At 39.5% G+C, this 27,418-nt stretch overlaps 1 protein-coding gene across 5 annotated transcripts; it reads left to right on the forward strand.

Annotated features, from left to right (window-relative positions):
• Positions 1–26,750, forward strand: GLYATL3 (glycine-N-acyltransferase like 3). Of its 5 annotated transcripts, none has more exons than XM_046004310.1 (6): positions 1–103; positions 7,240–7,462; positions 11,578–11,685; positions 12,864–12,990; positions 17,063–17,189; positions 26,151–26,750. In XM_046004310.1, the coding sequence occupies exons 2-6, from the start codon at positions 7,385–7,387 to the stop codon at positions 26,563–26,565; spliced, it is 855 nt and encodes a 284-aa protein (XP_045860266.1). In that variant the 5' UTR covers positions 1–103; positions 7,240–7,384; the 3' UTR covers positions 26,566–26,750. The 5 variants fall into 5 exon arrangements, with proteins under 5 accessions (XP_045860266.1, XP_045860270.1, XP_045860268.1 ...); XM_046004314.1 differs by having other exon boundaries at positions 12,870–12,990; XM_046004312.1 differs by having other exon boundaries at positions 7,345–7,462.
• The last annotated feature ends 668 nt before the right edge of the window (positions 26,751–27,418 follow it).

Raw genomic sequence — 27,418 nt, forward strand, 5'->3', positions numbered from 1 at the left:
TCAACAGTGACTGTTCAGCTGGCATTCTTACTCACCACTTTTGCTGAGTGATATTTTTCACCATGCACAAACTGGTCAAATAACCCTCTTACAGCTTTTAAAGGTATGTGATCTGATTTTGAAGGATCTACGGTATCTTCCGCCAGATAGCAGGCAATCCAAAGCGTACACGATATTTTATTTAAAGGCTAAATTTGGGTGTGCCCTTTGTGAAGAATTTAAGAGTTAATTATAGACCCAGATACAGTTAAATTTCAACTGCACGCGATCCCAGTAGTTCAGATGGCGGTCCTCCTTTGTAGTATCTTTACTTACCTAAGCTCTCACACGCACAAGTCATGACAACAGTACATTTCCTCTCCACAACACTTGTCATAGGCTTTCAAGTGTAAAACACACATAGTCTGAGATGGAAGACATACACTATAAATACCAGTGTCAGAGAAGGAAGGTAAATTGTGATTTGGGAGACAAATGGGTATCCTGTACAGATATGTAGCAGAGCTTCGTACACTGTCAGTTGTTTAAAATTCTCACTTTTTAGGAACCCTTCTATTTTCCCCAACTGTAAGTTGGGCATATGTTTAACAAAGAGGTTTTGCTTAAATATTAGACACCTGAACGGAACCTAAAATTAAGGGATATACCTTCCTTTATTTGGTTGGATAGAATTTCCTGACATTCTCAACCAAAACTAAATGCAGGTGTGCCTGTCAAACTTAATATGTGAGTCATTCAGGTTGGCTTAGTTTCCAAACACAAGTCTTCTAAATCCTCTCATATTTCATTCATTGTCAACAAACACTCAGCTTTGTGGAAGGGAGGGGAAAGAAGGAAAGGAAGAGCATAGAAAAATTGAGATTTCCCATTTGGATTTTATCATGTATAAAGTAACTAAGCCATTGTTTTGTATTCCAACTAGTGTTTCTTAAGAGTTGCTGTCACTGAATGTATTTTGCTTCCTTATAAAAGCAGAGATCTTATATTTTATTTATTTATAAGAAAGATCTTTCAGGCCAGTGTTATGCCTTCATTGATTAATGTTGATAACATATTTTAAGTGCTTGTTGTGTGCTGATGGACACTTCAGTGCCCCAAAGAATCTTGGGCTCTTAAAACTTGAATGACTATAATTAATTATATTCCTTGAAAAAGATTTCAGTTAGTGAGTCTGTTGTTGGTAACATTTCAGCCAGAGGAATTACAAATCTTTACCTTCCAATTCTAGAACACATGCAAATTCATGAAATTCAGACAGCATCTGCCATCTGCTTGGTGCCTAGCAGAGAGTCTGCTTCGAGATTCTCTCTTTTTACTGCTCCTCCTCTCACCCGCCCTCTCTCTCTCTCTAAAATAAATAATTTTTTTAAAAGTTATCAATATAACTAGATCAAAAAAGACAGTCTGCCTTTCACATCCCATAATTGCCATCTAGTACAATTTCTCTAGTCATTTTAAGCTACCAGCTACCCATTGTGTTACTTAACAAGCATCTTCAAGTACAGAATGCCACAGGGACACCTGGGTGACTCATTTGTGAAGGATATGACTCTTGATTTCAGCTCAGGTCACAATCTCAGGGTCATGAGTTTAAGCCCAGGTTGGGGCTCCCCATTCAACAGGGCGTCTGCTTGAGATTCTCTCCCACTCCTCTCCCTCTGTCCTTCCCCCCCATTCTTTCACTCACTCTCTCTCTCTGAAAATAAATGAATAAATCTTTAAAAAGAAAAAAAAAGGACACCTGGGTGCCTCAGTTGCTTAAGTGCCTGCTTTTGGCTCAGGTCATGATCCCAGGGGCATGGAATAGAGTCCCTCATCCGGCTTCCGGCTCAGTGGAAAACCTGTTTCTCCCTCTGCCTGCCACTCCCCCTGCTTGTTCTCTCTCTCTCTTTCCCTGACAAATAAATACAATAAATCTTAAAAAAAAAAGAATGCCCTGATTTTCCCCATCATTTGATATTGACTTTACAAAACAGAAAGTAGTATCCTCCCATGTGACCACATTCAAATTGAAGCACTCTACACATGTCATTGAAATATTCATTCTGTTTATTATCCAAAAGCTCAGGTATTGCGTTGTGGGCCAAGATGCCCATGCAAGTGTTTATATGTCACTCAAAATTGCAGCCATTTGAGGAAAGCAAGTAAACTCTTTTCATTTAAAAGATTAGAGCAAGAGAACTACAATTATCAAAAATACTCTCAATTCCACAAGTATATGCTTTAGAGATTATCCCTTTGTCAGCTTTGAAAGTTTAGAGTAGCAAAACCATTTCTTCAAAATAGATGAAAATTTAGGGGCACCTAGATGACTCAGTCTGTTATGTGTCTGTCTTTGGCTCAGGTGATGATCTCAGGGTCCTGGGATCAAGTCCCAAGTCCAGCTCCCTGCTCAGTGGGAAGTCTGCTTCTCCCTCTGCCTCTGCCCCTGGCTCATACACTTTCTCTGTGTCTTACCCTCTCTTTCAAGTAAATAAATAAAATCTTTTTAAAAAATGAAAATATATTAGAGGTCAGAACCTCTTTGTCATTTTCTATTGTATCCCATTCACCTGGGTCTCATTCCTTTTTATTTTTTCATGAGATCTTAGAAGACAGTGGGATTGGGGTCTAGAAAATGTCCGTCTTTAAATCAAGATTAGTATTCACTGTTTTTCACACCGTAAGTCTAAATCTGAAAGAAAGAAAGGGGTGGGGTGTTGTATGCATGACGCTCTTCACCTGACACCATGAACGCCTCCCTATTTACAGGTGTGGGCACTTTTTATTTTTTTCTCTCCCTCCTCTTTCCACTAAGGATTAATTAAGGAAGTAGGCTTGAAGAATAAACTCACCATTTATGAGGAAGGAACCACTGACCTGATAGAAACTGAACTCTCAACAGCAGGTAAGCATTCCTTCATTAAAATAATAAATTTCAAATCATTCATTAAAATTGCAAGAAGAAAGGGGAGAATAGGGAGGAGAGATGAATTTCAGCATTATACAGGAAGGATAAATCATAATTAGGTTTATGGGGAAAGATGTTTGCTTTTTGTGTTTGTTTTTCTGTTTCAAATTTTGATTTGAGGAAAATAAGCATTACAAAATATAAAATCATTTGCACTGATGGGGCACAACTAGAGAAACAGATGAGAGGCATCTCTGAATGGAAAGCCCATCATCTGAAAAATAGTTACTAACATCAGATCACAAGAGCTTTAAAAAAATTCCCTGATTGGGAGGGAGACAAACCATAAATGACTCTTAATCTCACAAAACAAACTGGGGGTTGCTGGGGGGAGGTGGGATTGGGAGAGGGGGAGCGGGCTATGGACATTGGGGAGGGGAGGCGAACCATAAGAGACTATGGACTCTGAAAAACAACCTGAGGGTTTTGAAGGGTCAGGGGTGGGAGGTTGGGGGAACAGGTGGTGGGTGATGGGGAGGGCACGTTTTGCATGGAGCACTGGGTGTTGTGCAAAAAGAATGAATACTGTTACGCTGAAAAAATAAATAAAAAGGGGGAAAAAAAAATTCCCTGTCTCACTAACAGATGTCCCACCCACAGATGTCACTGTAAGTGCTATGTTACCTTATAAAAGCAGAGACCTTACATTTCATTTATTTATAAGAAAGATCTTTCAGGCCAGTGTTATGCTTTCATTGATTAATGTTGATAATATTTTAAATGCTTGTTGTGTGCTGATGAACACTTCAGTGCCCCAAAGAATCTTGGGCTCTTAAACTTGAATGACTATAATTAATTACATTCCTTGACAAAGATTTCAGTTAGTGAGTCTGTTGTTGGTAACAGTTCAGCCAGAGGAATTACAAATCTTTACCTTCCAATTCTAGAACACATGCGAATTATGGGGCATTTATAATTTATTGGTGAGATTATGATCCTCTGATCTTGTAGCTCTCAGACTTAATGGTTGTCATTATGACTTTCTACTATAAATCAAAAATCTGTAAAATATATTTTCTGCATCCATGAGAATTTCTTCATTCTGCTCTGTGGCCTTAAAACTATCTTTGTATTTCATAAGAGAAACGTCCTCGGGAAATTCATCACTGTTTACTGAAAGAACATTGTCCACTGGTGTTCATTAATTATAGTGCCTTCCTTCTGTGAACCCATGGGAGAAAATCTCTCTGATTGTAATGTCACCAATATTTGTCACCCAGCACAATTTGTGAATAGAAAGCTATATTGAAGCCAGATCAAGGAGGGTGTTGATTATTTAGAAGTTAGAGAGTTTCATTTAGAGATAATACAAGTGAAAAGTCAAGCAAATGCTATGGTAAAGAACATAAGAATAATTTTTTTTTAAGATTTATTTATTTTAGAGAGAGAATGAGAGTGAGCGAGAGAGCATGGGCAGGGGCAGAGGGAGAGAAGTCCTCAAGCAGATTCCCCATGGAGCACAGAGCCTGACGTGGGGCTGGATCCCAGGGCCCCGAGATTATGCCCTGAGCCAAAATCAAGAGCTGACGCCCAACCCTCAGAGCACCTGGGTGCCCCAAGAGTGTAAGAATAATTATATGGACAAGCTGAATCACGTAACTAATCATGTTTGTTTCTCTTACGTTGGCTGCCAGAAAGCTCACAGTACAAAATGTGCTCTCACCTGCTGCAAATCCCTGCTTCTCATTGTTTGTGGTGGTTTTGTTCAGCAAGGTCACAGGGATTACCACCTGTAGGGAAAACGTAAGATTAGGTTCCTGCAAGCCTCTGGTCACAATGTTTTTATCAGAAGATCAACAAAAAACCTTTCTCTTTTTTTTAAAAATTTAGTTTTAAAGATTTTATTAATTTCTTTGAGAGAGAGAGCACACACAGTAGCAGGGGAGGAATGGACAGAGAGGGAGAAGCAGATTCCCCGCTGAGCAGGGAACTTAACCTGCAGAGCCACCCATGCATCCCAACACACAACCCTTTTTTTATGTGTATTTCTGTTTCAAGACACATTATTTAACACTTGTTGATTTTCTGTTATCATTGAACTCACAGTCAAGAGCGCATTATAACCCATAATTGAAGGAAGTTTATGTAACACATGTATCTTTTCGGTAAGACCCATCACAGTCTTTTTGCCATAGGAACACTAGACAGCACTTAAGTACTATGCTTGGGACAACTTTTTTTTTTTTTTTTTTAAGATTTTCTTTACTTGTTTGACAGAGAGAGAGACAATGAGAGAGGGAACACAAGCAGGGGGAGCAGGAGAGGGAAAAGCAGGCTTCCCGCAGAACAGGGAGCCTGATGCGGGGCTCAATCCCAAGACTCTGGGATCATGATCTGAGCCGAAGGCATATGCTTAACGACTGAGCCACCCAGGTACCCCTTGGGACCATTTTAAACAGTGAAATTACCAGCAGAAAGCGAACACCACAAAAGAATGTGCACAAATACATCATATAAAGGGCTTGTTTAGAGTATAAGAGCTGGAAAGAGAGGTCAACTTCTGTAGCATCCGCTGACAATATTGGCTTTGGAGACTCAAATATGTCCACAAACGACTGCAAAAACACCGTCACTATGGATTTGGAGGGTTCCAGGAGAATCTTAGCAAGTAGATTCCACAAATATGGAATCCACAAATAAAAAGTATCAGCTCTGTATGTAGAACTACGTCTATATGCTTTGTCTGCTGGCCTCACTCTTGCCGTGTATTATGTTTACACCTCTGTTTTCCCCTTGCCTGAATTTTAATTTAAACTTGATTTTTCATCCTATATTTTACCTACACTTATAAGTGGTTTCAGGAACTCTGAGGAACAAACCAGGCAATAAAGCAAATCGCCAACAAGTTCTTAGAATTCCTACCGTTGTGCTAGCTGCTTTGCTATGTATCAAGACATAAAAACATCTCTAGGCATCAAATGTAATAAGAGATACATGATCAGTTTCTCTATGAAATAATTCTCTCTTATTTTCTCAAATACTGAATTAGAATAAATTAATGTATTTAACATGAAGATCTGCTAAGAAGTTAATATTTTATTTAGAGATAGCATGACTGAGTGAAATGTCGAGCAGATACAAGCGTGAAAAGATGACAACTGCATCTCTCCTTCCTTTGCGCAACCTGAACCCTGGAAACTCGATCTTTGCAAAGCTTCTCCTATCAGCCCAGCCTGAGTACTAGGGTCCAGAGAGCTGATTTTCTGGTGCGGCTCCTGGTATCTTTTCAGAGTCCCGGAGAGAATTACAAACAGCTCAGGTGTTCCACTCAGCAAACTGCAGCCACAGGGCTTGATCACAGGAAATATGCTTCATAGAAGTTCAGACTCACATAAACCATATGATGGAGTTGCCTGGTGGATTTTAAACAAATCACAATCAACCACTTGAGTATCTTAGAGTCACACAGAGCTGCCACATATTGAAATCAAGTAGTAGCTTCCTCTATCTGGGGAATGTGCTGTACAGGAAAAAATTCACTACAGTCTCAGAAACACCAGGTTCTCGTGTCTAGCTGACACATTTTCGCCATCCTAGTGCCCATTATTTGAGAGTAAATGGATAAACTCTACTGCATCGAAGGTAGAGAAAAAAAATTTGTTTAATTCAGTCAAGACCTGATTGGAATGTTTGGGGGAAAAATGAAATTTTCTTAGGGACAAAAAGCAGGGGGTAGGAAGTCCCCAAATCTAGAAAAAAATAACTGCATCTGAATGGCTGAATTGCATGCATTATATTAAGTCCCTTTTTCGTTCCTTAATTTTGTCTAAACTGAGTCTCAACCTTTGCTCACATCTGATTCTTTATCTTCAACCTATAGGTGTTTCTCTGAAAGTAGCTTCCCATAAGCACCTGCTGCCTGACCCACTCACATCTTCCATCTTTGCCCCACACTGTAAAAAGAAGTTTCCCTGCTTACCCTAAGACTCGTACTCTGAGCTTCCTCTTAACCATTCAGCAAGCACTTAGAATGCCCTTTTCCTCTGTGCCAGGCCCTGTAGGTGCTGGAATACAATAGAGCACAAAGCAGATGAGGGCCCTTTCCTTCTTGTACCTCCCAGTCGACTTGAGACAGACTCAATGAAAACACAAACAGATGTGAAATTACAACTGTTTCTGTGTCTCAAAGGAAAAGTTGAGTGTACAGTGAGTGTGTACCATAGAAAGACATAACCCAGCATGGATACTCACCTCTTTCCCAGATTAGGTCGTTAACATTCCCTACTTCCACGTGCTCTCTGGTCTACCCACCCCAGTACCTCTCATCTCCTCTCTTCTCCCCTCATCAGAGGGAGCAATGGCATTCCGAATTGCACCCAGTGAAAACAGGACTTCAAGGATGTTCCTCCGGAGAGTCAAACAGTAACAAGCAAAAACTGAACACATCCCTTCAGCTTTCTCATTAGGTGTGGAATTGCTACAGTTCTGGAGAAGATGCTGGTGCTCAACTGTTCTACCAAATTACTGATCCTGGAAAAAAGGTTGAAGAGTTACTTCCCTGAATCACTCAAGGTATTCTACACTTAAGAGCTTTCCTTTATTTCTTTATTTTATTTATTGTGAAATAATGTCACACTTGTGGCTGTTACCCCAGTTTTTCTGATGTCAGGACTTTCCTATTAAACCTATTGAGCAGACAGTTTCTCACTTGTCTCCTGCTAGAGACTGATTCCATGAAGCATACATATGGCTGTGATAATTATTTTTTTGACAGTCACTCTAGATGATCTCTAGGAAAATGTAGGTCATGCTGGACTAGATTATTTCTAGGTAAACGTGAGTTTTAAACTTTTCTTAATGGCAGAAGAGTATGGATTAAGTTGCATTGTTCATAAGAACATAACCTCGGTTCAAGACAGAGCTGAGGTCCAGGAGTCATAAAACTTTTCTGACTATTTCAACATTGTTATTTATTTATGTTTTTCAATGGCTTTGTCAGTCATAAAGTCTCTGTTGAGTCGTCCCAAAGTCTGTGAGGGCCTGCTGATAACTCAGAGCTACTGTGGAAGAAGACATTAATCACAGATTACAAATAAATATGAGATTTAAAATATTTTAAGCACTTGGAGAAAAAAATGCGAAGTGCAAAGAAATTGTCTTTGAGGTCTGCAATTCTTGACCAAGGAGATAGCCCTACAATATGGATTTTCAAATGTAAGTGGCAGGGGGAATAACTCAGTGGTAAGAATATTTGACTGCAAGTGTGACAGCTGCTAATAACCCAGAAGAGATATAATGAATCATAATTTCTAAAGACAGAGACCAGAGACCTGTGTATTTGGCACATACCCTCGATAATCCTTATTTACACTAAACTTTAACAAAAGTTATCTAGAGCACTGTACTGGGGTGATTAAATCTAGTCATCTTGCCATATGGATCATGCTTGAACTATGTGTGGTAAGGAAAATCTGAGTGATAATTTGGGAGCATATGGCTAAAAGAGTACCAAATGAATAGTCTGACTCAAAATGTCCCATTTTGAATGTGGACACTCTGAAGAATAAATGTTTGACCCACTCTTTTGCCAAAGAGTAATTAAAAGGTTTTGGTGACCTTCACAGGGTCATCTAAGGTCATATAATCATCAAGACAAATGATGGGCTCTTACATTATAAATAGTATGTGGGTAGTACTTTGGCATAAAAATAATTTCAATTTATTTTCTCCTTCCAACAACATTGTAAAATGCTTATTAACCCATTTTAGAAACGAGTAAGTTACAGTCCAAAAAGGCTAAAGCAAGTAAAGCAAGTAAAAAAAATTGAGTCTTGATTCCTTTGATTCAAAGCTACTGCTTCTCTTATAGCAACTTAAGTACCAGACACCCAGGTGAGGATGTTGATTTTTTTCTTTTTCTGTTTTTTTTTTTTTTTGATACCTCCCACAGTGCTTGGCATGGCGCTTTGCCCATATAATTACTCAATAAACTGTTTTTGGTTCGTTGCTAGCAGTATTATGAAATAATTACTTATTAGCTCTCAGCTGTTCAAATCTTATTTTTACGGACCTCTGAATTCAGATTAGTTGAGTTGATCAGAATAGTAGGTATCATTTTTTTAACATACCTTTTATGCTGTCTCATTTGAACTTTATAAAACCTATTAATTCCTCTGTAATATTAATAACTCTGAATAAACAGGTAATTACATTATACTTTTACAGATGATATTACTAAATCCCTTCCCCATATCAGGTTTAAATCCAAGCTATCAAATTCCAAACTGCATGGTTGTGGTTTTCTGTTGTTCTTTGTTTTTTTTTTTTTTTTTTTTTTTTTTTTATGCTTCTCATAACACCACTTGAAGTGAGAGTTAAAGAAATGAAACACGTAGGCACAAATCAATGCCTTCCTCATATCATCTTCTAGTTAATAGCTGTTTAGCTTGGCACTTCGAATTTGTCATTTTCTGTACAGGGAGTCTCTTTACCGTTGAATTGTTTTATCTTTCTTCAGTTATTGGATGGTTATATAACGTCTGGCTTGGGTTCTCTGACCATAATTTCAAAATATCTCTTCAGTTACGCTATGCCCTTTAGAGAATAAAAATTGTTTTGTTGTTCCACACTTCCTCCATTTTTTTGGAGGTTATGGTTATGTATTTTATAATCTGATTATTTATTATTTATTTATTTTATTTAAATTCCAGTTAGTTAACATATAGTATTAGTTTCAGGTGTACAGTTTAGTGATTCAGTGCTTCCATACATGACCCAGTGCTCATTACAACAAGTGAACTCCTTCTTAACCCTCATCACCTACTTCACCCATCCCCCTTCCTACCTCACCTTAGTATTTCAGTGATTAAATATCCTTCCAAATTTCCTTCACAAATTCCAACTGCTCATTCTTCCAGCATCCTTACTTCCCCTAGCTACTTCCCATCTCCTCTCAACACTCACCCTTTGAATAAATATCTGTTAAAAGAATTTGTTTCATTGTCTTCAACCAATGCCAAATCTTTCAGCTGGTTGCAAAACTCCTGCAAACAAGTCATTATTTCCCCTTTCACAATCTGAATATTAGAAAGAATTTTTTTCCTTTTAATCTTCTCAACATTCCAATCATATTTAAGCTCCATTTTAAAATAAAGATGTATGGTTTCTTCATGGGAAAAAACACTTTAATAAATTTATGACTATGTATGTATAAGAACAGCAGCCCCCAAATTTAGTAATTAAACAGAGCAAGCATGACCCTTCCAGGTTAATTTAGTTCTCGGATTTTCACTAAGTATGATCCATGTCACACGTTAGTATTAGCCAGACTAAATTAGGAAATATACATTCTATAATAAGATTTGAGTGAGGTCCCAGATTGGGAAAGAGAGAAGAGAGTTGAATAATGTTCTAGGTATTGAAGTGCGTGATTTGAATCATGATGTGATAAAAGAGGTAAAATGTAGGTTCTAATGCCCCTAAAATTTAAATTGGTTTTCACTGAAGTATAACACATACTAGAAGGTGCACATAACATAATTATGCAGCTCAATGAATTTTCATAGAGCAAATACTTGTATAACTTGCACTCCAATCAAGAAAGAACATTACTTCAGACACAGTTTCTCCCCAGCCCCCCAGTGCTCTTTTCCAAACATTATCTTTCCCAGCTCTTCAAAAGTAACCAGTATCCTGACTTCTAAAACCATAATGTGGTTTTGTCTATTTCAGAATATAATGTAAATTGAATCACATGGTATATCTTTTTGTATCTACCTTCTTTGGTTCACCATTAAGTTTCTGTTTTATAATTTATAGTATGAATATGCCACAATTTATTCTTTTTTCCCACTGCTGATGGACACTTAGATTGTTTTCAGTTTCTATCAATTATGAAAATGCTGCTAAGAACACTAGACTGTAACTCAGCTCTCCTTGTTACCGCCACAACTTCTTCTCTATAAGCACCCCTGGCATATGAAGGTTGTTTTATAGGGCAGGCTCTTTGATTCTAAGTGGAGAAAAAAAAATATGAAAGGGCACAGGTCAGTATTGTCTAGCCAACAACCAGTTGATCCATTATGTTAGACTCCATGTACATAGCAATGAATAAGACATAGTTGTGACCCTCAGGGAATGCTTAGAGAGCCTTCCTCCATCAAATCTGAAAGGCAGGGGGCTTTTTTGGGGAGGGGAATTACCCTCAGTGATGTTTAATTGTAACTTAGGGTTGAAGGAATAGTTGCATTAAGCAGGTCATTTTTGGAGAGTATAATAAGCTTCAAAAGCAGCTGAGCATCAAAATTATCTGTGGAACTTGTAAAAGATATTATGAGCCCTAAATCCATACATCAGATTCTGATTCCTTCTGTAAGTATTTATTTTTGACCCATGTGCCATCTAGTCAGCCTGTTGTTTTGGTATCTCTCATTGCTGTACAGTAAAAATCTAAGTTTGGGGAGAGTTTTCATAGGTTTTCCTAGATTTTTTTTTTTACCAGTTTTGATGTGCAATAATGAAATAACAAGAAAAAAGTTTGTACGTGTGCATGTTGTGTATATGTGCTTTTCTATAATTTCCCTTCTCATGGCCACAGCTATACAGTACAAGAAGAAGTGAAAACAGTAATATGCAACTGAAAGAGTTAGTAATGTGACTGGCTTGTCTCTCTGGGTTCTCGGGCCCAGGTTTATGGAGCAGTGATGAACATGAATCGTGGGAATCCCTTTCAGAAGGAGGTGGTGGTGGATTCATGGCCAGACTTCAAAGCTGTTATCACCCGGCGTCAGAAAGAGGTACAGATTGGAAAGGACGGAGAAACAAAACAAAACAAAACAAAAAAAACACCGCCTGAAAACCCAAGAGTTGGCATCAACTGGAAAGAAAAGATTGGGCAAAGGGGATATTATAACCATTACAGTCATATATATTAGCTTAATAAACTACATATTTCACCATTAGTTTTTTTAAAAGATTTTATTTTTTGAGAGAGAGAGAGCACAAGGAGGGAGGGGCAGAGGGAGAAGCAGATTTCCTGCTGAGCAGGGAGCCCAACACAGATCAGGATCCCAGGACCCTGATATCATGACCTGAGCCTAAGGCAGAGGTTTAACCGCTGAGCCACCCAGGTGCCCCTCACCATTAGCTTCTAATTTGACTGGCTTTGGAGTTGCAGACATGGAAAACTGCTAGCTTAAATGTGTTCAATAAAGTGTTTCTCTAGTGTTTCACAATCTCTGGAACCAGGAAGCATACGTACTTCTGCATACTTGTTTTTCCTCTGGTTTGACATTTCCTTGTGACCAACAACTTTGGTAATGTGGGTAAATACATAAGGATACTGAAAAAGATGATATCTGCCCCATTTTGCAAGGACAAAGAGCTCACGTGATCAAATGTGATGACCACATTAGGAAAGTTCTGAGAGTTCTATTTAAACCTTGTAGGTGGCTCCATTAAGTTATACCCCTTCCATTTTTTTTTTTTTTAAGATTTTATTTACTTATTTGACAGAGAGAGATACAGCAAAAGAGGGAAACAAGTGGGACGGGGGCGGGGTGTGGGATAGGGAGAAGCAGGCTTCCCCCAACCAGGGAGTCCAATGTGGAGCTCGATCCCAGGACTCTGGGATCATGACGTGAGCCGAAGGCAGATGCTTAATGACTGAGCCACCCAGGCGCCCCCTTCCATTTTTATAAATAAATAAAATCCTAGAAAAATATGGAATAAGGATCTTAAAACGTTCCAAATACCAGAAGAATAATCAAGCAAAAGTATATCAAGCAAAATATATATCTGTTCCTTCCCTCACCAGAGTGTATTAGCCACATTCCTATCTAGCCATTGTTTATAGGTGGCTGATTTTGGCAGTGGGAATGATCTAAGCTTATGTCCCCAATGTACCTAACTTATCTAGGATTTGAGTTACCTAGAGGACATATTTATGTTTTTACAATTATATCTTCTGACCCAGGCTGAGACAGATAACCTGGACCATTATACTAATGCTTATGCTGTGTTCTACAAGGATGTCAGGGCCTACCAACGCCTGTTGGAAGAAAATGATGTTATCAACTGGGATCAAGTTTTTCAAATACAAGGTGAGATCAAGCACAGACACTAGGCAGTCTTCTTTTTCTCATTTTTGTCATATACATCAGATAGATATGATATCTGTTTCACATATATGATAATATAAGTGCACAAATTCAGAGATATACATTTTATATAGTTACAATTTTTGTACTACAGTTTCGTGAGAACACTTGTTTTACTCCTAAAGAGGCTTGGCCTTTGGGGTAAGTAGGCACCGTTTATATTGGGCTGCTTTCAAGTGACATTTCCCCCCACTGTTACTGTAATATCACGACATATTTTTCTTTATTCCTCTTAATCATTTCCTGTTCCAATCTTTTAAAGTGACCCTAACTTAAGTATAAGCCAATAGGTAAGTCTTTCCTTCTTTCTGAAGTAGCTGATTCTGGAAAGAGATACTTAACTGATCTGCGTCAGATATCCTGACATGATTTAGAAAGATTAGAGTATGTTTGAGATCCAAGGAGATAATTGAATGGTTATCATTGCTAATGGAAAAACTTTTGGCCAAGACTGACCTGCATTAAGAGTTTCTAATACTGTTCATGGACAATTTCAGCTTCAGTGGATTACTTTTCCAACTTTTCATGATCTGGGGAGATGATACAGTCAACGAAGTTCTTGTTTTTAATTGTTGCATTGAAGGAGAGTTCCTCGATCATTGGACAGGAAGGCAGGGTCCCCCAGATCAGAAATATAAAGTCTGGTAATTTTTTTCAGCAGCAAACAGCTGAAGCCCTCTCACAAGGAAAAAGCTCCTGTCTATTTGCAAATGATGGCTAAGGCATATTCATAACCTAAAGACTTGTGGTGTTTTATAACATCCCTTTGGAAATGCTCACAAAGGTGTTAGAGTGGAAGTTCTGAACTGTCTCTGACTTTTACAGATTTACCCCAGTTATGCTGGTGAGATGTGAGACAGGGTTCTACCACTCCCTTAGCCAAACTAGCAAAATTTTCTAGCCATTATTACTTGAGTATGGAAATAAGTAGATCTCTTCCTTGGTGTGAAAAATCATGGCAATAACTGGACAGTCTATGGTGCTAGAGGACCCACTCTCCCCAAAGCACCTGCAGCCACCATTAGGATGAGAACATCCTTGTAATTGCCAGTATTTTTTTTTTTTTTTCCGAGCAGGCCGAGCTGTTAGTCATGAGTCAGTCTTAGTCATTTACATTGACACATCATCCTCCCTGAAGTTAGGTGGGGACAGATGCGAGTTAATAGCGCCTAAAATAGTGGTAAAGGCCCCTCTTTTAGCATGTAATCAGTGTAGGCATTATCTCTGGCTTCTGATGTGTCCTCTTGCCTATAGGATTTGCTGGTAAGAACTATAATTTCCTTGGAATATGGAATAGCTTTTAAGAAGTCATTGATATCTTTATTCATTTTAACCAAAGCACATAAGTGCTATTCCCATAACATCCCCAAATCATGAATGACTCCAAAAGCCAACTACTACATAGAAAAGGCGGGTCTTTCATCTTGTACCACAGACTGGTGGGGCTGCCTGGATAACCTACAAAAGTTAGGCAATTGAGGGATGCCTGGGTGGCTCAGTCAGCTAAGCCAATGCCTTCTGCCCAGGTCATGATCCCAGCGTCCTGGGATCAATCCCCACATCAGGTTCCCTGCTCAGTGGGAAGTCTGCTTCTCCCTCACTCTCTGTTACTCCCCCTGCTTATGCTCTCTCTCTGTCAAATGAATAAATAAAATCTTTTAAAAAAATTAGGTAATGGAGCTACTTCAATTCTGGGTGTTCAGAGCAATGGTGCACTCTACACGGGGATGCCTTTGTCATTTTTAATCTAAGGGCTTTCCATAAACAAGGTTAAATCAGGGTTGACCCACAGGAAGAACCAAACTCTTTGTGTTTGCCATGAGAGCACAGGGAATGAAAAAGTATACAGCCATCCAGATGGGCCAGGCTCTTTTGTTCACTACTGGTTGCATGGATGTGAGAGAGCTTGTTGACGTGAGCACTAACCTAAAAGTTCCAGAATCTGGCTTGCTGGTACTGTGATCCCATTAACTGTGGTCCAATAAATGGTCTGAGTTCTGTCTTATCCAATTAGCAACACCCCCCTTTCTAAGGAGGTAAGGTGAACAAAGGTAGGACAATTTTAGTGAAGGTTCCTTCTGTGAACAAGGAGAAAATCATTTGTTAAAATGGTAATTGATGTCAGGGACAGTAGGACATGGTCAACAAATCACGGAGAGATCATCCACAAAATCCAAACTATAGAGATTCTACCCAACAAACTGGATTCTTTAACAAATAAAAGGAAAGAATTTTTAAAGGGTGTGAAGGAGGGATAGGCATGTAAAAAAAAAGCTGCTGATTAAAAGATCCACCAGACAAAAAGTGAACAAAATCTAACTATAGTGTTTAAGGACACACCCTTGCATAATAAAACTTAAAACAAGGATGCAATTGTCATAAAAAATTATAATAGTGGTTATTTTTAGTGAAGAGTGAGAGAATTGTGTTTAGGAGAATGGTTAATAGAAGATGGTTAGTAAATTTCTATTTTATGGCTTTAGTAGTTGTTAAAATATGTAATAATGAAGTTACACATTTTTTTAAAGATTTTATTTATTTATTTGACACACAGAGAGAGCGCACAAGTAGGCAGAGCAGCAGACAGAGGGAGAGGGAGAAGCAGGCTCCCCACTAGGCAGAAAGCCTGATGCAAGGCTTGATCCCACGACCCTGACATCATGACTTGAGCTGAAGGTAGACAATTAACTGACTGAGCCACCAAGTTACCTCAGTTATACATTTGTTTTATGCAGTTTTCTCTATTACATCTTATGATTTTAAAAGTTTTTCAAGGGGAACCTGTGTGGCTTAGTTGGTTAAGCGTTTGCCTTCAGTTCAGATCATGATCTCTAAGTCCTGGGATCTAGCCCCACATCAGGCTCCCTGCTCAGTAGGGATTCTGCTTCTCCCTCTCCATCTGCCCCTCCACATGCTTGGGCTCTCCCTCTATCTCTCTTTCTCTATCTCCCAAATAAATTAAATCCTGTTTAAAAGTTTTTTAAAAGAAATATTAGTCTGACTTTTAGAAAGAATTAGTTCAATCTAATTTAAGAAAAATAAATTTTGTTTGAACTACTATCTATACCCTTCATTAGCATGGACTAATTTGTTCTCAGAGTCTCTTGAATTACTTCGATGTAATTTGGGTTTATAATGTGGGATTCTAGCCACAACTTCTGTAATTTCTAATAGTGTTAACATGAAGACACTACTTGGTTTCTCTTAGACTAAACTCCCTGAGAAAGTAACCAATGCTCGGATTTCAGACTCTATTCAATATGATCTCCTATTCATGTATTCTGCAATAAGAAATTACTTATTGGAAGGAGGAAACAAGCTTTTAGATATGGATGGAAGTGGGAAAGTCAGTTTCCAGAGGATTCAATTAATCAGGACCTCTAGAAAGGATAGAGTGGATAGGATTTTGGAGAAGCAGAGCAAGTCAGTTCTACATGAACAGAAGCTAACATGCCATGTGACAAGCTCTATCAGAGACCGTACCATTCTTGGGTCTCATATTGGTGCAGTGCCCAGTGCAGTGTTTTAGATAAATCTCACCAACACTAAATTTATACCTTGATATTTCTGTAATGGGCATCTAGGCAAGGAGCTAGAAAACTCTTTAAGTCAGAATGCCATGCCAAATAAATGTGAGTTCTCTTATGCTTCTACCTGTATGGTAGATTATAGACTTTGAGAGCTATAAAATTTCTCTTACCGTAAGGAGTTTAAGATTAGTCTGAGAAGTCAGAAGTCAGGAAAGTCCCCCAAGCAATTCCAAATTCCTAAGGGATATTCCCAACAGAAATGTTCATGGAAGATCATGATTGTGAGAAACAGCACGATGGAGATCTGGAAATCCCATATAATGTTTGAGAACCAGGCCAGGAGTAGCTGCATTAATTCATATGTAACTCTACAGTGGTTAGGATGATACAAGGGGGCAAACTGGCGGCATAGTACAAAATACAGCGACAAATTTCCTTCCTGTGTTTTCAGATTTTCAGATTTCATTATGTCTTTCCATATACAGGGCTGCAGAGTGAATTACATGATGTTTCCAAAGCTGTTGCCAACTCAAAGCAGTTAGATGTAAAGTTAACTTCCTTCAAGGCTGTTCAATTACCTCCTCATTCACTTCTGCCGGACACCAGTTCTCTGTATGTTGACCAAGTTTTTGCATGCGGGATGGGACTTCCTATATAGAAGTACAAAGAGGAGTGCCTGAAATACTTAGTATTATTAAGGGATATTTGGGTACCTTGGAGTAAGGACACAGAATCTAGATATGTCTGTGTGTACATGTATCTGTGGGTCTGTGTGTATGTGTATATTTTTTCTGCTGTGCTTGACTGCTTGTAATTTCTTGCAAAATCAAATCTGTGCCTTTGTGCATAGTGATAAATGAACTCAGGCGTCCTGTATTTTCACAGGAAAATCATTCCTTGGTATGCTCCTCCTCCAAATAATTCAAAATAACCTCTCTTTGAGCCAAAAAGTGCTTAGTGTTTTCAGGGATGTGAGTAAATAACTGATTTTATAGAAAGCTCTTATTTGCGGGGCACTGAATGTTTTAAATACATTAACCTTTTGAACCCTTTCCACAACCCCACAAAGTACTGTATAATTACCTTTTTAAAGAAAAAAGAAAAAAAAGATTTATTTATTTATTTGGGGGGGAGGGGCAGAGGAAGAGGGAGAATCCGGAAGCAGACTCCCTGCTGAGTACAGAGTCCCACACAGGGCTTGATCCCAAGACCCTGAAATCATACTCTGAGCCAAAATCAAGAGTCAGACGCTTAACCAGCAGAGCCACCCTAATCCATCTTTTTTTTTTTTCATTTTATTTTGTATTTGTTTCTTTGTTTCTTCCCTCTGCCAATGCAATGAAAGCTTCTGATAAGCAGGTAATTTGTCTGATTATTTTTCCCCACCCAAACACACGTTATTTCTTATTTTTTATAAACATATAATGTATTTTTATCCCCAGAGGTACAGTTCTGTGAATTGCCAGGTATACACACTTCACAGCACTCACGATAGCACATATGATCCCCATTGTCCATAACCCCCCTCCCCCTCTCCCAACCCCACCTCCCCCCAGCAATCCCAGTTTGTTTTGTGCGATTAAGTGTCACTTATGGTTTGTCTCCCTCCCAATCCCATCTTGTTTCATTTATTCTTCTCCTATCCCCCTAACCCCCCATGTTGCATCTCCATATCCTCATATCAGGGAGATGATATGATAGTTGTCTTTCTCCGATTGACTTATTTCACTAAGCATGATACCCTCTAGTTCCATCCACGTCGTCGCAAATGGCAAGATTTCATTTCTTTTGATGGCTGCATAGTATTCCATTGTGTATATATACCACTTCTTCTTTATCCATTCATCTGTTGATGGACATCTAGGTTCTTTCCATAGTTTGGCTATTGTAGACATTGCTGCTATAAATATTCGGGTGCACGTGCCCCTTCAGATCACTACGTTTGTATCTTTAGAGTAAATACCCAGTAGTGCAATTGCTGGGTCATAGCGTAGTTCTATTTTCAACATTTTGAGGAACCTCCATGCTGTTTTCCAGAGTGGTTGCACCAGCTTGCATTCCCACCAACAGTGTAGGAGGGTTCCCCTTTCTCGGCATCCTCGCCAGCATCTGTCATTTCCTGACTTGTTAATTTTAGCCATTCTGATTGGTGTGAGGTGGTATCTCATTGTGGTTTTGATTTGTATTTCCCTGATGCCAAGTGATGTGGAGCACTTTTTCATGTGTCTGTTGACCAACTGGATGTCTTCTTTGCAGAAATGTCTGTTCATGTCCTCTGCCCATTTCTTGATTGGATTGTTTGTTCTTTAGGTGTTGAGTTTGTTAAGTTCCTTATAGATTTTGGATACTAGCCCTTTATCTGATATGTCGTTTGCAAATATCTTCTCCCATTCTGTCAGTTGTCTTTTGGTTTTGTTAACTGTTTACTTTGCTGTGCAAAAGCTTTTGATCTTGATGAAATCCCAATAGTCCACTTTGTCCTTGCTTCCCTTGTCTTTGCCGATGTTCCTAGGAAGATGTTGCTGCGGTGAGGTCGAAGAGGTTGCTGCCTGTGTTCTCCTCAAGGATTTGGATGGATTCCTTCCTCACATTGAGGTCCTTCATCCATTTTGAGTCTATTTTCATGTGTGGTGTAAGGAAGTGGTCCAATTTCATTTTTCTGCATGTGGCTGTCCAATTTTCCCAGCACCATTTATTGAAGAGGCTGTCTTTTTTCCATTGGACATTCTTTCCTGCTTTGTCGAAGATTAGTTGACCACAGAGTTGAGGGTTTATTTCTGGGCTCTCTATTCTGTTCCATTGATCTATGTGTTTGTTTTTGTGCGAGTACCATACTGTCTTGATGATGACAGCTTTGTAATAGAGCTTGAAGTCCCGAATTGTGATACCACCAACTTTGGCTTTCTTTTTCAATATTCCTTTGGCTATTCGAGGTCTTTTCTGGTTCCATATAAATTTTAGGATCATTTGTTCCATTTCTTTGAAAAAAATTGATGGTATTTTGATAGGGATTGCATTAAATGTGTAGATTGCTTTAGGTAGCATAGACATTTTCACAATATTTATTCTTCCAATCCAGGAGCATGGAACATTTTTCCATTTCTTTGTGTCTTCCTCAATTTCTTTCATGAGTACTTTATAATTTTCTGCGTATAGGTTCTTAGCCTCTTTGGATAGGTTTATTCCTAGGTATCTTATAGTTTTGGGTGCAATTGTAAATGGGATTGACACCTTAATTTCTCTTTCTTCTGTCTTGTTGTTGGTGTACAGAAATGCAACTGATTTCTGTGCATTGATTTTATATCCTGGCACTTTACTGAATTCCTGGACAAGTTCTAGCAGTTTTGGAGTGGAGTCTTTTGGGTTTTCCACATATAGTATCATATCATCTGCAAAGAGTGATAGTTTGACTTCTTCTTTGACAATTTGGATGCCTTTAATTTCCTTTTGTTGTCTGATTGCTGAGGCTCATACTATGTTGAATAGCCGTGGTGATAATGGACATCCCTGCCGTGTTCCTGACCTTAGCAGAAAAGCTTTCAGTGTTTCTCCATTGAGAATGATATTTGCGGTGGGTTTTTCATAGATGGCTTTGATAATATTGAGGTATGTGCCCTCTATCCCTACACTCTGAAGAGTTTTGATCAGGAAGGGATGCTGTACTTTGTCAAATGCTTTTTCAGCATCTATTGAGAGTATCATATGGTTCTTGTTCTTTCTTTCATTCATGTGTTCTATCACATTGATTGATTTGCAGATGTTGAACCAACCTTGCAGCCCTGGAATAAATCCCACGTGGTCGTGGTGAATAATCCTTTTAATGTACTGTTGAATCCTATTGGCTAGTATTTTGGTGAGAATTTTTGCATCTTTGTTCATCAAGGATATTGTTCTGTAGTTCTCTTTTTTGGTGGGATCTTTGTCTGGTTTTGGGATCAAGGTGATGCTGACCTCATAAAATGAGTTTGGAAGTTTTCCTTCCATTTCTATTTTTTGGAACAGTTTCAGGAGAATAGATTAATTCTTCTTTAAATGTTTGGTAGAATTCCCCTGGGAAGCCATCAGGCCCTGGGCTTTTGTTTGTTTGGAGATTTTTGATGACTGTTTCAATCTCCTTACTGGTTATGGGCCTGTTCAGGTTTTCTATTTCTTCCTGGTTCAGTTGTGGTAGTTTATATGTCTCTAGGAATGCATCCATTTCTTCCAGATTGTCCAATTTGTTGGCGTAGAGTTGCTCATAATACGTTCTTATAATTGTCTGTATTTATTTGGTGTTAGTTGTGATCTCTCCTCTTTCATTCATTATTTTGTTTATTTGGGTCCTTTCTCTTTTCATTTTGATAAGTCTGGCCAGGGGTTTTTCAATCTTATTGATTCTTTCAAAGAACCAGCTCCTAGTTTCATTGATTTTTTCTATTGTTTTTTTGGTTTCTATTTCATTGATTTCTGCTCTGATCTTTATGATTTCTCTTCTCCTGCTGGGTTTAGGCTTTCTTTCTTGTTTTTTCTCCAGCTCCTTTACGTGTAGGGTTAGGTTGTGTACTTGAGACCTTTCTTGTTTCTTGAGAAAGGCTTGTACCACTATATATTTTCCTCTCAGGACTGCCTTTGCTGTTTCCCACAGATTTTGAACCGTTGTGTTTTCGTTATCATTTGTTTCCATGAATTTTTTTCAATTATTCTTTAATTTACTGGTTGACCCATTCATTCTTTAGAAGGATGCTGTTTAGTCTCCATGTATTTGGGTTCTTTCCAGCTTTCCTCTTGTGAATGAGTTCTAGCTTCAGAGCATTGTGGTCTGAAAATATGCAGGGAATGATCCTAATCTTTTGATACCGGTTGAGACCTGATTTGTGACCCAGGATGTGATCTATTCTGGAGAAGGTTCCATGGGCACTAGAGAAGAATGTGTATTCTGTTGCTTTGGGATGAAATGTTCTGATTATATCTGTGATGTCCAGCAGGTCCAGTGTGTCATTTAAGGCCTTTATTTCCTTGTTGATCTTTTGCTTGGATGATCTGTCCATTTCAGTGAGGGGAGTGTTAAAGTCCCCTACTATTATTGTATTATTGTTGATGTGTTTCCTTGATTTTGTTATTAGTTGGTTGATATAGTTGTTCAGCTCCCACGTTAGGGGCATAGATATTTAAAATTGTTAGATCTTCTTGTTGGACAGACCCTTTGAGTATGATATAGTGTCCTTCCTCATCTCTCATTATAGTCTTTGTCTTAAAATCTAATTGATCTGATATAAGGATTGCCACTCCAGCTTTCTTCTGATGCCCATTAGCATGGTAAATTGTTTTCCACCCCCTCACTTTAAATCTGGAGGTGTCTTCACGTCTAAAATGAGTTTCTTGTAGGCAACATACTGATGGGCTTTGTTTTTTTATCCATTCTGATCCCTTGTGTCTTTTGATTGGGGCATTTAGCCCATTAACATTCAGGGTAACTATTGAGAGATATGAATTTCGTGCCATTCTATTGCCTGTAAGGTGACTGTTACTGTATATTGTCTCTTCACCATTCTAATCTACTACTTTTAGACTCTCTCTTTGCTTAGAGGACCCCTTTCAGTATTTCCTGTAGAGCTGGTTTGGTGTTTGCAAATTCTTTCTGTTTTTGTTTGTCCTGGAAGCTTTTTATCTCTCCTTCTATTTTCAATGATAGCCTAGCTGGATAGAGTATTCTTGGCTGCATGTTTTTCTCATTTAGTGCTCTGAATATATCATGCCAGCTCTTTCTGGCCTGCCAGGTCTCTGTGGATAAGTCTGCTGCCAATCTAATATTTTTACCATTGTATGTTACAGACTTCTTTTCCCAGGCTGCTTTCAGGATTTTCTCTTTGTCACTAAGACTTGTAAATTTTACTATTAGGTGACGGGTGTGGGCTTATTCTTGTTGACTTTGGGGGGGGAGGTTATCTGCACCTCCTGGATTTTGATGCTTGTTCCCTTTGCCATATTAGGGAAATTCTCTCCAATAATTCTCTCCAATAGACCTTCTGCTCCCCATCTCTTTCTTCTTCTGGAATCCCAAGTATTCTAATGTTGTTTCGTCTTATGGTGTCACTTATCTCTCGAATTTCCCCTCGTGGTCCAGTAGCTCTTTGTCCCTCTTTTGCTCAGCTTCTTTATTCTCTGTCATTTGGTCTTCTATATCACTAATTCTTTTTTCTGCCTCATTTATCCTAGCAGTGAGAGCCTCCATTTTGAATTGCACCTCATTAATTGCTTTTTGATTTCAACTTGGTTAGATTTTAGTTCTTTAATTTCTCCAGAAAGGGCTTTTATATCTCCAGAGAGGGTTTCTCTAATATCTTCCATGCCTTTTTTGAGCCTGGCTAGAGCGTTCAGAATCGTCATTCTGAACTCTAGATCTGACATATTACCAATGTCTGTGTTGATTAGATCCCCAGCCTTCGGTACTGCCTCTTGTTCTTTTGTTTGTGGTGATTTTTTCCGCCTTGTCATTTTGTCCAGATAAGAGGATATGAAGGATCAAATAAAATACTAAAAGTGTGGCAAAGACTCCAGAAAAATGCACTGTAACCAAATCAGAAGAGACCCCAAATTGTGGGGTGAGGGGAAGGGGATAAAAAGAGGTTCAGAAAAAAAAAGAAAGAAAAAAATTTAAAAAAGAAAACAAATAGGGGCTCCTGGGTGGCTCAGTGGGTTAAGCCTCTGTCTTCGGCTCAGGTCATGATCTCAGGGTCCTGGGATCGAGCCCCGCATCGGGCTCTCTGCTCGGCAGGGAGCCTGCTTCCTCCTCTCTCTCTCTGCCTGCCTCTCTGCCTACTTGTGATCTCTGTCTGTCAAATAAATAAATAAAATCTAAAAAAAAAATTTAAAAAAGAAAACAAATAAAGAAAAAATATAAAAAAGAAAAAAATATATTTTAGATAAACTAGTCAAAAAACGTTAAAAAAGAAAAGGGTAAAAGTTTTTAAAAATTTAGTAGAAGAAAAAAAAAGAAAGAAAAAAATTGAAAAAAAATTGAATTAACCTCAAGGCTAAAGAATCATGGGGAGAAAGCCATGAGTTCTGTGCTTTGCTTTCTCCTCCTCTGGAATTCTGCTGCTGTCCTAGGTATTGAACCTGCTTTCCTTGATAGATGAACTTCGTCCTGGCTGGGTAGTTTGTTAATCTTCTGGGGGAGGGGCCTGTTGTAGTGACTCTCAAATGTCTTTGCCCGAGGAGGAATTGCACCGCCCTTAGTGGGGCCGGACTAAGTAATCTGCTCGGGTTCGCTTTGGGGAGCTTTTGTTCCCTGAACGCTTTCCATAGAGTTCTGGAGGACAGGAATGAAAATGGCGGCCTCCCAGTCTCTGGCCTGGAGGAGCTGAGAGCCCGGGGCCCCACTCCTCAGTGCTCCCCCAGAGAACAGCACCCAATCACTCCCATATCCCCAGCCTCCAGCTGCGCTCCAAGCTCACTGAGCCTGTGACCAGTTCAAGTAACCCCGAGCTGAGAGTTCAGTCCGCAGCTCTGTCTCTGTAGCTGGCTTCTCTGTTCTAATACCTGCGAGCTCTGCGACACTCAGACACCCCCGATCCTTCTGTGACCCTGCGGGACCTGGGGCCACGCTGACCCCGCGTGGGCTTCACCCCGGTTTAGCCTCTGGAGCAATGTCCCTCAGTGGAACAGACTTTTAAAAGTCCTGATTTTGTGCTCCGTTGCTCCGCCGCTTGCCGGGAGCCGGCCCCTCCCCCCGCGGTCTATCTTCCCGTTGCTTTGGATTCACTTCTCCGCCAGCCTACCTTTCAGAAAATGGTTGATTTTCTGTTTCTAGAATTGTTGTTCTTCTTCTCTTCGATCTCCCATTGGATTTGTAAGTGTTTGCAATGTTTAGATAAGCTATTGAGCTGATCTCCTGCTACCAGATATAGTCTCAGCCTGCTACTTCTCCGCCATCTTCTATAATTACCTTTTTAAACAAAGTAGAAGTAACACACACATAGGAGTAAATTGTAGAGCTAGGAAATCATTCCTAAATCTGACTGAAGAATCTAATCTTCAGAAGACTTGTTAGAAGACTTGTTAGTGTATACCTGCGTTCTTCTTAACGGGAGAGACCCTGCTCTGACATTTGCTGGTTAGCTTCCTTCCTGCTTAATCTTTCTGAGCCTTGATCATTTTTTTTTTTTTTTGGGAAATTAACCTATAATATCTTCCTTACATGTATTTTGTAAACAAAAAAAACACGATATTTGAAAAGTACTTACCTCAATGAATGTTAATTTTTCTTCTAGGGAATATGTTGAAGGAATTTTTGAGCAAAACAAGACTAAAGCTAAAGAAGAATGGGCACTATAAGTGACATAAAGCAATTGGACTTTATTTTTATTTCATTTTTTTTCAGTTATTAAAATTATCAAGAACATACAAAGGCTGAGTGAGAGACTAGAATAATGAAAATCTCATCAATATATGGCTAATTTTTTTTTTATTTGACTGAGAGAGATATCACAAGTAGGCAGAGAAGCAGGAAGAGAGGGGAAAGCAAGCTCCCCATTGAGCAGAGAGCCTGACCCCGGGCTTCATCCCAGGACCCTGAGGTCATGACCCGAACTGAAGGCAGAGACTTAACCCAATGAGCCACCTAGATGCCCCTGCAGTGACATTTCTGCCTGAGGCATCTTTGCCTCAGGATTTTCAGCCTTTGTTCATTTTCAAAAATAAGAAATTCTATCAAGGCCATGATTGCTTCTAATTTTTTTTTTAACCCTCTTAGTGGTTAGATTATTGTCCCAGTGCCTGAGTCCACAGTATGCTGAGAATGTTAGCTAATTGTGGAAACAATAATAAAAAGAAAACACAAACTGTACTTTATAAAGATCATAACAAGAATGACTTTAGCTGTTATGGGGGATGTCTTCTGATACTGATAATTTCAAGACTGAAAGCAAATTCTGAAGTAAAGCCAGCACCATAGGCTTTCAACTAAGTAATCAATCTCAGTTCTTAGAAATTGCAACAATTCCTATCCTTGCCTTTATCTCAATACCATGAGCTTTTAGACCTTTTTCCAGACCTCTGAGGGAAATGTCTAAAAAGACTGGCATTTTTTGAGCATCTATACATGCCTAGAACATTAAGCATTTTATACATTTTTCCTGGCCATGAATGCATAAAGGTACAGTTCTAGCCTAATATTTTTTTTTTTTTTTGACCAAGGAAAATATTAGGGGCCCAAGAATGTGGACTTGTTCAAGGCTTCAGGGAGGGTGTCAACAGACTCAGACCTTAAGAAGAACAAGTCTGAGAACTGCTTTACAGAAAAATGAAATACTTGCCCTAATGTATATGAAGGCAAAAAGAAATGGGCATAAAATGAGGAGAAAAGACTTCAATTTCATATAATGAGGATTTTCTCCTTTCAGAAATGAAACCCTGAAAGATGTTCATAAGTGGGAAGTGACAGATAGATTCCAATTCATTGAAAATATTTTGGTATTGGCTAAGTACACCCCTGGGATTGTTTCTCAGTTTGAATCAGTGCAAGAAGAAAAGTAGCTGGTTGTAGTCCTAGGACCCCGCGCTCACATTTCTTCTCGTGTTGTTTCCTTCTAGAAAGGGCTCTGCCCCACGATTAACTTACCTGAGTGTTGCTGATGCTGATCTACTCAACCGGACTTGGTCTAGGGGCGGCAATGAACAGTGTCTCCGATATATCATGAAACTCATCTCTTGCTTCCCCAGTGTATGTGTCCGGGATGACAAGGGAAACCCAGTCTCTTGGTCTCTTACAGACCAGTTTTCCACCATGTGCCATGGCTATACCCTGCCAGAGCATCGCAGGAAAGGTTACAGCCAGCTGGTAGCCCTCACACTGGCCAGGAAGTTGCAAAGCCAGGGATTCCCCTGTCAGGGCAACGTCCGGGATGACAACACAGCTTCCATAAGCCTCCTGAAGAATCTCCCGGCTGAGTTCTTGCCCTGTCGCTTTCACAGGCTTATTCTCACCCCTGCAGCTTTCTCTGGCTAAGTTTACCTCTAGCCCATTGGAACTCCAGGAATTTTCTTCCTTTCCCTGAACATACGTACACTCCTTAGCTGGCAACCAAGGGAATGTTCCAACTGGAATCAGAAGAATTGAAAAGGGCCTGGAGAAGACATGAGGATCAGCCTGAGAAGCCTGCCATCTCCCTGCCTCAGGGCTCCACAGTAAATAACCGGCTGAGAGGAGGATAATTATCTTCCTTTGGGATCCACTGCAGGAAAAAGGTTCTAAAGCCAGCAGTTCTCAGCCCAGTTATAGAAATGACTGCATGAGAACAGTGACTTAGCGCATGAGCATGTGGCTACGGCTTCCTTATTGCTGCCTGGGTTTCTGCTCCGGGTTGTCACAGCCACACCAGCTCCCCGCTACCTAAATAACACACCCCCATGCCTGCTGCGATGTCTCTCTAAACTCTTCCTACCACTTCTGATCCAGCTTCTCTGTAGAATACCCTGCTTTTCCCCTTTAATGACTGGTTTTCCACTTCTGCTTACAACTCGAGCCTATCGCCTTCCCTGGGAATGTTCTCACATTTGCGTGCACTTCTGAATCACCTGGAGGGCAGATTGCAACACAGACCGTGGAGCCTCTTTCCCCACAACCCCTGATTCAGTAAGTCTGCGGTAGGGCCTGAGAATTGGCATTTCTAAAAAGTACCCACTGCTCAGTGGTCATGGAGGGAGGAAAGAAGATACAGGCATTTTAAATGCTAGAAACAGGTGGTGTCAGCATAGGACTGGACCTTTCCTATCACCTATTCCAGCTTCCTTGTTTATAATCTGCTTTCTCATAAGAAATTAAGGTATATCTATAGGTGTGAATGTGGGTATTCAGAAGC

This window comes from Meles meles, chromosome 5 (genome assembly GCF_922984935.1).
Source record: "Meles meles chromosome 5, mMelMel3.1 paternal haplotype, whole genome shotgun sequence".
Lineage (NCBI taxonomy): Eukaryota > Metazoa > Chordata > Mammalia > Carnivora > Mustelidae > Meles > Meles meles.

What these genes read in the sequence shown, in the direction of transcription:
- GLYATL3 (XM_046004310.1), top strand. Translation starts at nt 7,385, where the DNA reads ATGCTGGTGCTCAACTGTTCTACCAAATTACTGATCCTGGAAAAAAGG. An exon ending in TCACCCGGCGTCAGAAAGAG is followed by an intron (nt 11,686 to 12,863) that starts GTACAGATTGGA and finishes CTTCTGACCCAG; the next exon opens with GCTGAGACAGATAACCTGGA. An exon ending in TCAAGTTTTTCAAATACAAG is followed by an intron (nt 12,991 to 17,062) that starts GTGAGATCAAGC and finishes TTCCATATACAG; the next exon opens with GGCTGCAGAGTGAATTACAT.